The sequence below is a fragment of the Dictyostelium purpureum genome (assembly GCF_000190715.1).
Source record: "Dictyostelium purpureum unplaced genomic scaffold DICPUscaffold_161, whole genome shotgun sequence".
NCBI lineage: Eukaryota > Evosea > Eumycetozoa > Dictyosteliales > Dictyosteliaceae > Dictyostelium > Dictyostelium purpureum.
Window position 1 is genome coordinate 50,118 of NW_003519498.1, and position 14,656 is coordinate 64,773.

The 14,656-nt window shown below is 23.6% G+C and overlaps 6 protein-coding genes across 6 annotated transcripts; 4 read left to right on the top strand and 2 right to left on the bottom strand.

The window, feature by feature from the left end:
* Positions 1–1,365: 1,365 nt before the first annotated feature.
* Positions 1,366–1,536, bottom strand: DICPUDRAFT_153465 (uncharacterized protein; the record flags this gene model as incomplete). Its single annotated transcript, XM_003289097.1, has 1 exon — positions 1,366–1,536. The coding sequence occupies one exon, from the start codon at positions 1,534–1,536 to the stop codon at positions 1,366–1,368; it is 171 nt and encodes a 56-aa protein (XP_003289145.1).
* Positions 1,537–1,839: 303 nt separating this feature from the next.
* DICPUDRAFT_79906 (uncharacterized protein) lies at positions 1,840–4,625 on the top strand (the record flags this gene model as incomplete). The annotated part of the gene is made up of 6 exons (XM_003289083.1): positions 1,840–2,067; positions 2,193–2,252; positions 2,321–2,974; positions 3,442–3,678; positions 3,750–3,809; positions 3,906–4,625. 6 exons carry the CDS (start codon positions 1,840–1,842, stop codon positions 4,623–4,625), a joined length of 1,959 nt encoding a protein of 652 aa, XP_003289131.1.
* Positions 4,626–5,204: 579 nt separating this feature from the next.
* On the top strand, positions 5,205–6,380 carry DICPUDRAFT_79907 (uncharacterized protein; the record flags this gene model as incomplete). Its single annotated transcript, XM_003289084.1, has 1 exon — positions 5,205–6,380. The coding sequence occupies one exon, from the start codon at positions 5,205–5,207 to the stop codon at positions 6,378–6,380; it is 1,176 nt and encodes a 391-aa protein (XP_003289132.1).
* Positions 6,381–7,449: 1,069 nt separating this feature from the next.
* On the top strand, positions 7,450–10,478 carry DICPUDRAFT_98258 (uncharacterized protein; the record flags this gene model as incomplete). Its single annotated transcript, XM_003289085.1, has 7 exons — positions 7,450–7,967; positions 8,035–8,259; positions 8,377–8,588; positions 8,660–8,913; positions 8,988–9,395; positions 9,470–9,887; positions 9,953–10,478. The coding sequence occupies exons 1-7, from the start codon at positions 7,491–7,493 to the stop codon at positions 10,476–10,478; spliced, it is 2,520 nt and encodes an 839-aa protein (XP_003289133.1). The 5' UTR covers positions 7,450–7,490.
* Positions 10,479–11,314: 836 nt separating this feature from the next.
* Positions 11,315–12,367, top strand: DICPUDRAFT_8425 (uncharacterized protein; the record flags this gene model as incomplete). Its single annotated transcript, XM_003289086.1, has 3 exons — positions 11,315–11,496; positions 11,588–12,035; positions 12,116–12,367. Coding segments are annotated over 3 exons (882 nt in total), but the record flags the coding sequence as incomplete, so codon positions are not given.
* Positions 12,368–13,454: 1,087 nt separating this feature from the next.
* Positions 13,455–13,790, bottom strand: DICPUDRAFT_35164 (uncharacterized protein; the record flags this gene model as incomplete). Its single annotated transcript, XM_003289098.1, has 2 exons — positions 13,455–13,591; positions 13,676–13,790. The coding sequence occupies 2 exons, from the start codon at positions 13,788–13,790 to the stop codon at positions 13,455–13,457; spliced, it is 252 nt and encodes an 83-aa protein (XP_003289146.1).
* Positions 13,791–14,656: the final 866 nt, after the last annotated feature.

Genomic DNA, 14,656 nt, shown 5'->3' on the forward strand with positions numbered 1-14,656 from the left:
ATGATTATTAATTTTAAAAAAAAATTGATATTATTTCACCATTTATATTTTTTTTTTTTTTTATTTTTTCTCATAATAAAAAAAAAAAAAATTTAAAAAAAGAAAATATTTAGTTATATTTATTTATCCTCGTTTTTCTATAAATGTAATCTATTTAAAAAAAAAAGAATTGCATTCGGACACTCTCCCTAATAATTATCAGTACCCAGGGGAATGTCAAAGATTGTCAAAATAAAATTAAAAAAAAAAAAAAAAACTTTTCAAAATTTTATTTTTTTTATTTTTATTTCTTTTTTATGCATTGCGACCTCACTCTCAATAACATTTGAGGAATTCCTTTTTTGATTTTATTGCAACAACAAAAACAACAAGGATTATGCGGAGTGTGGCTAAAAGGTGACAAATTTATTTTTTAAATGGGAAAATATTAGAATATGAGAATGGGAGAATGGGAGAATTGATTAGTTTTAGTCGAAATTTTAATAAAATTTTTTTTATTTTCTATTTTTTTTTTTATTTATTTTTTTTTGCAAAAAAAAAAAAAACAAAATTGCATGTAATCAGATTAAAAAAAAAGTTTATTTAAATATTTTATTTTTATTTGTTTTCAATTAATTGGAAAACCTAAATACCCATAGGTTATTGCAGAAAAAAGTTAATTTTTAATTTTTATTTTATAAAAATTTATAATTTTTCGAAACTATTTTAATAATTATTTATATGTTTTTTATTATATTATATTAATATGTGATAAAATATAAATAATTAATTAAAGTGTTTAGGTTGACCTCAGTCCAAAAAAAAAGATAATAAATGTCGAGTGTAAAAGCTTGAATCCATCTGCATTAACAATTAAAAACTGTTCACTTGTTATAACAACTGATCTAACTTCAAATTTTTTTTTTTTTTAAATTTATTTTAAAATTTTATTGTCACACAAATATGAATAATACAGTTAACTTTGATAGCTAATGTTACAATTGATGAAAATAAAAAAGAAAGAGGTCCTTGTTTATATGTAGTAATGGGTATTCAATTCAAGGTATAAACAATTAAGGAAATTTATATATTATCTCAAAATGAATGTCATAAAGTGCTCCTCCATGAATTTTGTAATGTTGCGTTCCATAATCCAAAACTCAAAGTTGTTCAAGCTTAATTATAAATCAAAGAATATAAATAATAAATAATAAATCAATTAACTATAAAATTTTAAACCTTAAAGTTTCCCAATTTTGTTGGCTTGGCAAAAAAAAAAAAATTTTGAATTTAAAAAAATTAAAAAAATTAAAAAAAATAAAACTAAAGGCTCCTTTGCCTTTTTTAATTTATATTATATTGCTCAAAAAAAAGAATGTTTTTATTTTATTTTTTACTTTTTAGATTATTATTAATATTATTATCCTTGATTTTAAAATCAAAATGAGGATTATGAAAGACCATACTACAGTCTTTATGTAAACGGATTTTATGACACACACTCGTTATAAACACCCATATCATTATAAAAACCTTTAACATAAATGAAAAAATCATTTTAAATTTTTTTTTTTAAAAAAATTAAAAAAAAAAAAAAAAGGATCTAAGTTTCAAATAAACTTTAATTTTTAAATAAAATTTTCAAGGGGATTTGCTTTTTTTAAAAATTTTTCCAAGAGCCCGAAAAAATTATGTTTGCCCAAAAAAAAAATAAAAAAAGCTAAAATTATTCGACAAAAAAATCCACCTCAAACAATTTTAACCTATTTTATTAGGTTTTAATTTATAAACTTTTTTTTCCCTTTATATAAAATAAAAAAAAAAAAATTTGAATTCATTGTGTAAGAGTAATATCAAAGAATGAAATATTTAAATTTACTTCTTATAATATTATTTGTTTTTGGTGTAAATGCCAACTCATCGTCATATAATATTAATGTCGATATTTTAGCATTCTCAACCCTAAAATACTATAATATTAATAAATATACTTTATTAAATTCTAACCAAGGTGTTGTCGATAATTCAAATATTGATTCCCTATTTGGACTTTTAGAAGATGTTTTATCTTTCGATTCAACAAATACCGTATGTTTTTTATAAATAAATTATTACTAAAAAAAAACACACCCAAACAAAATATTAACTATTTTTTTTCAATAAAAAAATTTGGTTTTAATTTTTATTTTTTTTTTTATCATTTTTTTTTTTAGACTCTTCTTTTAACTTTTAGTCCTTCTATTGGTTTGTATTATTTATATTCAAACAATGGTGTAAGTATCATATTAAATTAATATAATATGTATTCATAAATATTAATTACTTTTTTTCTTTATTATAGGATGAAAACTTTAAAATCATTTCACAAGTTGCAATTAATCAATCAATCTTTCCATTTTTCTATGAAGATCAAAGATACATTTTTTGTGATAGTTTAAAAACTGCCTATTTACCAATTTCATTAGGTTCATACGATGTTGATGTTTTATCACTTAACTTTGGAACAGGTGAAATGGGTACTATCCGATTACCTGCTACTGATTCTGCCCAAAGCCCACAATCTAAACAAGCAATCGATTCAGAAAACGAGATTTTATACATCAGTTACATAACCAATCAAAACCAAACTAAAATTGCCTCTATTGACCTCCAAACCCAAAACACCAAAAACATTTATCCAATATCAAACATTCCCCAAGGTAATATTAAATTAATGTTTACCAATCAAAAAGGTGACTTATTTGTTATCAAACCAACTAACAACTCAAATACCACTGTCACAATTTGCAAAGTCGATTTTGGTAACTCTAATAACTGCACTGACATCTACACCATCTCATTGGGCTACTACTTTGGCTACAACTACCAACCATATGTTGTAAACAACGATAAATCTGAATTAATGTTCATTCAAATCGCTGAAGGAACAACCACAGGAACCACAACTTTTAATTTAATATTTTTAGATATTAACAACAGCTTCACACCAAAGAATGTAAAATTCAATATTAATAACGATTGGTTTTTGTCGTCCCAAATTTCCCAAAATTTCTTTAACTTTTAAATTTTAATTAAAAAAAATATCATATTTTGTTTTTTTTTTTATTTTATTTTTTTGAAATTTTTTTGGAAAGGTAATTTTTTTGGAAATGTAATTTTTTTGGAAACGTAATTTTTTTGGAAAGGTAATTTTTTTGATTCACCCAAAATCAAAAAAAAAAAAAGTGTGCGTGGTAATTAAAAAAAATTACCAATATTTTTTTTGATTAAAAAATATCTGTATATATATCATATTATAATAAATTTTTTTTTTTTTTCTCTCGTCTAACCTGTTTTTTTGAGTAGATATTTGGGTAAAAATCAATGTTTTGTTAAACCTAAAAAAATAAGTGGGTTTTAAAAATAATAAAAAAAAAAATATTATAGTTTTTTTATATAAAAATTTTAATTTATTTTTATTAGAAATTAAAAATGAAGTTTTTAAGTTTATTTGTTTTGGTATTATTATCTTTTAGTTGTATTAACTCAACACCAATAGATGGCGATGGCAGTATCAACATTTACTCGCTTTCACGATTCCCAAACTTTGTTGAACAATCAATTTTATTAAATACATTAAGTGGTGTAAAAACTAATCATTCCATACACAATTTAAGTGGCTCTTTTGAAGATGTTTTATATTATGACCGTTATAACGATGTAAGTTAAACAAAATTTCAATAGTATTTTTTTATAAAATTACATTATAATATTAACTCTTTTTTTTTTAGACTTTTATTTTAACACGTAGTGATTCTACAGGTTATTATTATTTATATACAAATAATTATGTAAGTGTTCATATAAATAATAATTATTATTATAATATTAAAATTATATTCATGTATTATTAATTATTTTTTTATTTTTAAATTTTTTCAATATAGAACGAAAACTATCAAATGATTTCACAAGTTGAAATGGACAAATCTTTATATCCATTCTCCTATTTAAATCAAAGATTTACCTTCAGTTCAGATTCAAAATCAGTCTTTTTACCAATTACAACCATTACATCAAAAGTTAATGTATTAGAAATTAATTTTGGTACTGGTCAAATGCTAAAAGTCAATTTAGGTGTTACCGACTCTGCCCAAAATCCACAAGCCAGACAAGCAATAGATGATTATAGACAAATTTTATATGTTAGTTATGTAACCAATCAAAACACAACCACCGTTATCTCTCTTGACCTCACTACATACAAAACAGTTACCTATCCACTCTTAAACATTGACCAAGGTCTTGTTAATTATATGTTTACAAGTCAAAATGGTAACTTGTATGTTATCAAACCTACCCCAGGTTCAAAAACTAATGTTACTGTTTGTAAAGTTGATCTTGGTATTACCAATAACTGCAAAGACATCTACACCATCTCATTAGGAAACTACTTACAATATAATTACCAACCATATATTGTTAACAGTGATTTCGATGAATTAATGTTCATCCAAGTCGTCGAAGGTACAACCCCAAAAACAACATCCTTCCAATTAACCGTTATTGATATTATTAACAATTTTACACCAAAAAATATTGATTTCACAATTGATAACGATTGGTATTTATCATCCCAAATTACCCAAAATTTCTTTAACTTTTAAATTAATAAACTAAGTTTAAAATAAACATCAATCAATAGAAAAGTTTTTTAACAAAATAAAAAAAGATTTTAAATTTAAATTATTATTTGTTTAATTATTATTATATTGTAATTTTTGTTAATTGAAAAGATTGGACTTTTAAGAAAAATCAAAAAAACAATTTGGTTGTTCATAAACTAATAGTTTTAGAGGTCGAAAAAAAGAAATTTATTTATTTATCAATTTAATTTTAAAAAAAAAAAATTTAATTAAACAAAAGAAAAATTTCCCACAAGCGGAGTGTGTTTTTTTTTAAAAAATTAATAATCATATTTTAATGTTTTTTTTTTTTGTTTTAATTACCTTAATATTTGATTCTCCAATCTTTAGTTTTCCTAAAAGGTATTTTAAGGTGGATTCTATTGCAACGTGGCAAGATATTTCCTAAATTTTTTTATTAAATTTTTTTATTTTTTTTTTTATATTAAATTTTTTTTTTTTAAATTTAAAAAATTTCATTTTTTATTTTTAATTTTTTTTTAAGATTTGACATATTCATCATTTATCAATTTAATAATAAAATACCACACACTAATACAAATGGAAGATTTAAGAAAAAAGCAACCAATTAGAAACCCATTACGTAATCAACATCCACATAATATGTATGATATGATTATGGATACCCCAGTAGCATTGGAAAGAGTTTTAAATGAAGAAGCCGAAAACATTAAATCCATTGCCAAAGTATTAAGCAGCAGAAAGAAGGTTTATTTAATTGGTATTGGTACAAGTTTACATGCTGCCCAAAATGCCCATTTCTATCTCAGAAATATTGCACATGTCGATTGTGAAGCCATCAACAGTTTCGAATTCATTTCAAATCCACCATTCTATTTGAATAAAGATGATTGTGCTATGATCATTTTCTCTCATAGCGGTATTAAAACTTTTTCATACGAAGCTTACATGAAAAATAAAGAATTGGGTATTTATACAGTATTAATCACCAGTACTGAATCAGTCATCGATCAACCAATGGATGCCATCATTAGAACCAGCAAAATTGAACAATCTGCCGCTTTCACTATCAGTCACTCATGCTCAACTCTTTGTTCATTGTTATTATCTGTCGAGATTGCTAAGAATAGAGGCATTGCCATTGATAACCAAGCTAAATTAGAAGAACAAATCAAGCAATTACCACAAATCTTTAGAGGTATTAACGAAAAATCAACTGAAGATATCAAAAAATGGTGCGACTTTGCAAACACTCGTACACTCAACTATTTCATTGCCTATGGCGCTAATGAATCAAATGCCAGTGAAGTATCATTAAAAATGCAAGAAGCCACCTACACATTCTATCAAGGCTATAACCTCGAATTTTATCTCCATGGTCCATTCGTTGCCACCAACAAAGACACCTGTACCACTTTTGTTGTAACCGAAAGAACTGATAAAACCAAAAGAGCTGTCGAACGTTCCATTAAAGCTTTAAATGCTGTTTTATTTGTAAATGGAAAAGGGGCTGTCATTATTCCAGAATCCGATACCGAATCTATCTCTCAAATTACCAAAGATCATGCCGATAATCTTTTCATCCTCAGATCACCATCCAATATTCTCGAGCCAGTTAGCGTTTTAACCAATCTTTATATTTTACAATCAATGACCTATTGGATGGCTGTATTAAAAGGAACAAACCCAGACTCATTCAAGAGACAAATTCCACCAAACGATACTGCTTTTATTAAAGCTGGATTAATTCTCTAAAATATCAGTAACCACACAATATCACACATCACACATCACACTTCAACTTTATTAATAAACATGGCGATTTTGGTACTATTTTTTTTTTTGAATTATTTTTTTTTTTAAATTATTTTGGTTTATTATTTTTAAATTTTATTTATATATTTAATTTATTATAAAAGTTTAAATTATTAATAAGATTATTTTTTGAAAAAAAATAGTTGGGTTTTTTTTTTTTTTTTTTTTTTTTTGAAAATTCAAAATTTTTATTCGTTTTTTAACAGCTAAAACTTTTTATAAAAGTTTAAACTAAAAGGTATTTCAAATGGAGTTTTATTTAAAACTATATATTTAAATATGTTTGATAAATAAGTGTAGTAATCAATAGTTTATTATTGTTTAATTTAATATAAAATTATTTTAAATATTTTAAATATTTTATTTTTTTTAAAACTATTCAATAAAAAGAAAAGTTAATTAAATTTAAAATCGTTTCAAATTGTTTTGAAATAAATGTGTTATTTTTTAATTTTATTATTGTTTTTTTCAAAAATTAGAAATATTATTAAATATATTTTTTATTGATATTCATTTTAATTTTAAAATTATTCTGTTAAAATTTTACCCCCTTCCTTATATTAAAAAAAAAAAAATTCAAATTTTAAAAAAAACCTCCATTTTTTGTGTGATAATTTTTTTTTTTTTTTTTTATTTTTATGATTTTCAAAATTTTTTTTTTTTTTGTATTTTCTATATCATTTTTTAAAAAAGTGTTATGCATTGCAAAAAGATAAATAAAAGAAATTTTAAAGAAACTAATTTTAATTTTAATAAACAATATTTTAATTTAATATAGTATAATATAGAATAATATATATATTGTTTTAAATTAGAATACTCCACATACACATAGTAATAATAATAAACAAATAAACCATATTAAAAAAATTTAATTTAATTATTAAATTTTTTTTTTTTAATTTATCTTTTTTTTTTTTTGTTTTCTCAAAAAAAGAAAAATAATATTGTTTAACACAAATTTTATATCGATATATTTTATTTCTTTTTTTGTTTTTCGTCCATTTTTATTTTATTTATTTAAATAGATATTTTTAGTATATATGTTAAATGGTTTCAATCAATCAAAACTTTAAACTATATAGTAATAACCAACCATCAATGTTGAATAACCAACAGCCACTACAACAACAACAAATTAATTATCAACAACAACAGCAACAACAATATTATTATAATCAACAACCACCACATACTTATAACAGCGAAAATCAGGAAAATTGCCCACCTAATATTCCATCAACATCGATTCATATTACAAAATCAATGGTAATTAGACCAAACTCTGAACAACCACAACTACAACAACAGTCACCACAAATTACAGCAACAACAAGTTTAACAACAACTACAATCATGCAACAACCAATTCAGCAACAACAACAACAAGCTCAACCACAACAAACTCAACCACAGCCACAACAAAAATCTAATGAACCACAAGAGCCAATTGTTGTTTATGAAAGTGTTAAAGTTGGTGATACCAAAAGATTAAAAGAATACAGACAAGGAGAGTTTTTAGGAAAGGTAATTCAAATATAAATTTCTCGTTAAAGATCTCTTATTAATTTTTTTCCTTTTTTTTGACTATTAGGGCGGTTTTGCAAAATGTTATTTAATGACAGATGTTGAAACCAATAGAGTTTATGCCGCTAAAATTATATCAAAATCAAACCTCCAAAAAACAAGAGCTAGAACAAAGTTGAAGAGCGAAATTAAAATTCACAGTTCTTTATCACACGAGAATATTGTAAAGTTTGAACACTGTTTCGAAAATGAAGAAAATGTTTATATTTTATTAGAGTTATGCAATCAAAAGGTAATTATAAAAAAACTATTTTATATGTATCCCTCCAAAAAAAATCTCACACAACTTTTTTTTGTTTTTTTTTTTTCTTGTTTTCTTTTTTTTTTTTTTTTTTTCTTTCTCTCTTAGACTGTAATGGATATTCATAAAAAGAGAAAATATTTAATGGAGCACGAAACTAAATACTTTTTATATCAAGTTATAATGGCAGTAAAATATCTTCATTCACAAAAAATTATTCACAGAGATTTAAAGCTTGGTAATTTATTTATTGACAATATGAGAATTAAATTAGGGGATTTTGGTTTATCAACAAAAGTAGAACATGGCGAAAGAAAAAAGTAAATATTTTTATAGCATATAACTATATAAAAAACCATTGTATTAATTTTTTTTATTTTTTTTCTTAAAGAACAATCTGTGGTACACCAAATTATATTGCACCAGAAATTTTAGATAATTCAAATGGCCATTCATATGAAGTCGATGTTTGGTCAATTGGTATTATTTTATATACATTATTAATTGGTAAACCTCCATTTGAAACTTCTGATGTTAAACATACATATCAAAGAATCAAACAAAACCAATATTCATTCCCAGATGAACCAATAATTTCAAGATCTGCAAAAAATTTAATTATTTCAATTTTAAATCCTGTACCAGGTAAATATTAATCTACTTTATTTATTATTATTATTATTTAAATACTAATATGTTTTTTTTCATGAAATCTATAGAAAAAAGACCAAATTTAACCCAAATTTTAGAGAATGACTTTTTTACATACTCTACTATTCCAAAGAGTTTACCACCATCAGCATTAACTACTCCACCAACAAACATTAATTATCAACGTCCACTAGCCGAAAAAACCAATATTATGAACCAAATGTTGCCTCCAGCTTCACCAAGTAAATACGCTCAATCACCAAAGAAACAACAAATTACCACTACTACTACAACCACCACAACAACAACTATTGCTCCACAACAGCAACAACAATCACAACAACCACAACAAAAATATAACAATAACCAATTAATTTCAAATCTTTCACCAAACTCTCAACAAAAATTATCTGAAGTTGAAAATGACGATTTCCATTATAGAAAATTAAGAAGATTAGAAAAAATGAAAGAAAACGGTAAATATTTAAAAATTTTTGCAATAGATATCTATTTTTAAAAGCATACTAATTAAAAATATTTTATTCTTCAGATTATAAAACTCAATTACTTAAACAACAATACACAACCATTAATGAAAATATACCTCCACAACAACAACAACAATATCAACAACAGCAACAATACCAACAACAATATATCCAACAGCAACAACAACAATACCAACAACAACAGTATCAACAACAAACAATTGGCAACGAATCTAGCAATACTGTTAATACTCAAATTAAAGAATTAGAAACTAAAATTGCAAACAATCATATTTCAGAAGCACCACAACAAAAACTTGATCCAAATCATTGTTTTACAGGTCTTCCAAGTAATTTAGTATACATTTCACAATTTGCAGATTTTACCAATAGATACGGTTTAGCTTATTTATTATCAAACAACTATGTTGGTGCTTATTTTAATGACTCTACTAAAATTATAAATTTAATTGATAGCGAGTAAGTAAAAAGAGTACAATAATAAATCATTAAGAATTATTACTAATTTTTATTTCTTTTTATAGAATTGCTCATTATATGGAACATGCCAAGGGCTCAGAAGGTGATGGCAGAAGAATTTTAAATATTAATTTGCAACACCCACACGATACACAAAAGAAGGTGACTTTAATTAAATGTTTTACCAATCATTTTATTCAATCTGAATTAACCTCAAATTTAATACCAAATAAAAACGAAACTGATAGCAGTAACAATACAAACAGCAATAACGTAGATACAGATGAAAGTCCAATTTATTTAAAGAAATGGGTCAAATTTGAAGGTGGTATCGCTTTTAGATTAAGTGATAAAACCATCCAAGTTATTTACTCTGATAAATCTAGAATTATTGTTTCAAATAAACCAAAAGAACAAACCATATCCTATATCCCACACAGAGGTCAAATTTTAACAGTTAAACAAGCTTACTTGAAACATTATTTAGATAGAAAAACTTATGAAAAAATTAAATTTATTCAAACAAATTTAGTCTATACACTTTACAATAAAAAACCAGAAAATATGTACTCTTCACCTTTAAAACAATAACAACAACAACAACAACAAGTTGTCCAAAAGCAACAATTGTATCAAGAATAAATAATTTATAAAATATCATTATAAATTAAAAATAAATAAAATATAAAATTATAAAAAAATTTTAAAAAAAAAAAAAAAAACTATTTTTGTATTTCTTTAATATTTTTCCATTATCATAATTGACTGTGTTATTAATAAATTTAATTATTTTTTTTAAAAAAAAAAAAAAAAAAAAAAATTAATTTAATATTAAGTTAATATTAATTTAAATTCGATCAATGATGGTGTTAATTTCTAAAAAAAATAAAAAATAAAAAAAAAAAACAATTTTAAAACTATTTAAAAAATAAAAATTAAAAAACTATTTTTTAAAATTTTTTTTTTTTTATTTTTTCGTTTTTTTTAATTTTTTTTATTTATTTTTAATTTTCAGAATAATTTTTAATATTACATAGACGAAACGGATATATAATATTTTGTATATATAACATAAAATGCCAAATAAAAAGAGAAACGAAGTCGAAAAAAAAGAACAAGTATCAACTTCAAAAAAGGTTAAAATATCAACTCCAGAAGATGATAAAAAAAAAGTAACAGTCCAAGCTAAACAACAACCAGCTAAACAACAACCACAACCAGCTAAACAACAGCAACAACCAGCTAAACAACAGCAACAACCAGCTAAACAACAACCAACTAAACAATCACAACAACCAGCTAAACAACAACAACCACAACAACCAAAATCAATTATTAAAAAAAAAGAAAAAGTTGTTGAACAAGCACCAGTTAAAGTACCAATTAAACAACAATCAAATAAATCATTTAAACAAATTATTTCAGTTGGTTGCTATGAAAACTCTATTTTAGGTTATGAAGCAAATTATGTAGCTGATAAAACCAATGATGAAAATTTCGAAGTTGATCTTAAAATGATTTTTGGTTATTCATCACATACAGGTTGCATTAAAAGCTTAGCCTCATGTAAAAATTCTTTAGTTAGCTCTAGTACTGATGAAACTTCAAAGTAAATATTCATATAAATATAAAAAATAATACAAAGAAACCAAAAGTATTAAAACTAACCAATTATAATAATAATAATAATAATAATTTAGGGTTTATAATTTAGCAAATCGTTCAGAAGTTGGTCAATTGCAAAAACATGAAGGATTTATTACTTCGATGGAATTTTATAAAAACAACTATTTATTTGCAGGTTCAATGGACCATACAATTAGTGTTTGGAGAGTTAGTGATTGGGAATGTCTCAAGGTAATGTCAGGTCCAAAGGGTGCAATTAATTCAATTAGTATTCATCCATCAGGTAAGGCAGCACTCAGTGTCAGTAAAGATAGAAGATTATTCCTTTGGGATCTTACCAAAGGTACAAGCGCACATTTCCTCAAGTTCAAAACTGAAGCTTTTAATGTACAATGGTCACCATCTGGAGAGCAATATACTGTAGTTTTCAAAGATAAAGTTGTTGTATATGATGCCAATGATTTCCAAGAGATATCATCATTCGAATTTAAATTACAAGTTTTAGCAATTAAATATTTTGATGTAAGTTTATTATTATTATTATTTATTTTTAATTACTATTTAAATATTTTGGATATTAATTAACTCTTGTTACTTTCCAGGCAAATACATTATTGGTTGGTGGTGAAGATAAAGTTGTTTCAGTTATAAATCTTAAAAGTAAAAAGATTGTTAAGGTTTTAGAAGGCCATAGCAATAGAATTAAAGCAATTGATATTTTAACATTTAAAGAACATGATAAGAAATATGTTGTTACAATTTCATCAGATGGCTTGGTTCTTGTTTGGAATTTTGATACAAAGATGCCAGTAGGTATTGCCGAAACTGGTTTTAGATTAACCACTTTATCAGTTGGTCATGTTGGTAAGTAATAGTTATAACTATTGATAGTTGGCTTATTATTGATGTGGTACTAATAAAATTTTATTCATTATAGTTTCAGTAGATAAAGATAGCGACGATGAAGAATCAGAAGAAGAGGAAGAAGAAGAGGACAAGGATGAATATGAAAATGATGAAGAGGATGATGAAGCTGTTGCCAACCAAACTATTAAAAAAATGAAACTTAATGTCGAAATGGAAGGTGATGACGAGGAAGATGAGGATGATGACGAGGAAGATTTTGACGAAGTTGACGATTTGGACGAAGAAGACTTTGAAGAAGGAGATGATGTCGATCAAGATGATATCGAGGAAGAAGAGGAGGAAGAAGAAGATGACGAATAAATAAAAAAAAATAAATACAAATAAAAATTAAAAAATTAAAATTTATATAAATTTCTTTTTTTTAACTATTAGTTTTATTTAAATAATTATAATATTTAAAGTTGCAGAGCAAGTAATAATTATTTTAATTATGTTTTTATTAAATTAAATATAATTCTGATGTGTGTTTTAACCTATTTTCCTTTTTTCCTTTTTTTTCTTTTTTTTTTTTTTTTTTTTTTTTTTTGCACTTGTAATCTTACAATTATTTTTTCCTTAAAAAATATGATTGGCAAGTTTATAATAATAACTTTTTATATTAACTAAATTGATTATTATGAAAATTTAACTTGAATTAATTTGTAAAAAAAATAAAATAAAAAAAGTAGTGTGTAGTGTGGTAAATATACCATTTTTAATTTGGAATCAGTGGGGGGGTGCTGTTATTTTTATATTTTTTTTAGGTCAGTTTATTTTTGGGTTATTTAAAAAAAAAGAAAAAAATATAAAAATGTTATATTTAGATTTTCAGATTAATAGAATGAATAAAAATATGATATGATTAAAAAAATAAAAAAAGTTTTTGTTTATTTATTTATTTATATTTTGTTTGTTTTATTCGTTTTAATACTATTTACATTTCTTGTTTTTATTATGTTCTTGCTACAGTTCCATTTTATTTATTTTAATATAATATTTGAAAATTTAAAAAAAAAATGAGATGAATAAGAAAATTTAATTGTTTTTGTTTTGAGAATCTTCTGGTTGATTATCCTTTTCTTCTTTTCTTTTTTTAATTCTGTTTCTTGCTAAATCATCAATAGCTTTTTCCTTTTCGACTCTTTTTTCGTTGTGATATTTAATATATTGATCTATATAGCAATAAAAAGGATAAATAGGGGAATGATTTGTTAGTAAATGATTAGTAATTGGTTGTAAAATTGAAAAATGCATACAGTATCCTCCTTGTAAATATTTGTCCATTAAATAAAATGATCCAAAAAGTATAGTTAGTGATGTGGCATAGTAGATTGGTGATCTTGGGAATTTTCTTTTTAAATTTTCAAACATTTTATATATATTTAACTGTTGTTTAAACACAACAAATATGTTATTAGTAACAATGACAATTAGGCCGAATGAATTTTTTTTTTTTTTTTTTTTTTGAATTAAATTTAAAAAAAAATTTTTTTTTTTTTTTTTTTTATAAACAAAATTTATTTTTTTATATTTTTTTTTATAATTTTTTTTTTTAAAAGCATTTTAATAATTATCTTGTTGATGATCATCAAAAATGCACACATAATTATTTACAAAAAAAAATAATCAATAAATATCTTTTAGAAAAATGTTAACATTAATAAAAAAACAAATAAAAATGGTATAATAATTTATTAATTATCATATTCAGAGAAAGTGGGTTATTTTGGTGGAGTTAAAAAAAAAAAAAAAAAGTTAGAATAATTATTAATGTTATAGATCTAAAATTGTTTTTTTTCAATAATTTAAATACACATTGGGATGTTCAACACCACTACCAACACAAATAAAACCCCCCTCAACCAAAATTATTATTATTATAAAAATAACACCAATTAAACCCTAAATCTGATACAAAAAGAGGATGAAGGAAAGAAAAGTAAAAGAATGAAAAATATAAAACCCACATTAAATAATAATAATTTTTTTTTTATAACCATTTAAATTCCTATTATAATTTTTAAGGAAAGAAAAAAAAAACAGCATATGGCACACAATTTACATCTAAAGGTAAGTTGTAATTTTAAAACTTTTTTTTTTTTTCTTAGACAATAAAGGCATCACCCCCTATATATATTAAAATATTAATAATATTAATTTTTCATGATGAGTAACCATCAAGCATACTCACACACACCCACACTTTTTTTTTTTTTTTTTTTTAAAAAAAAATAATT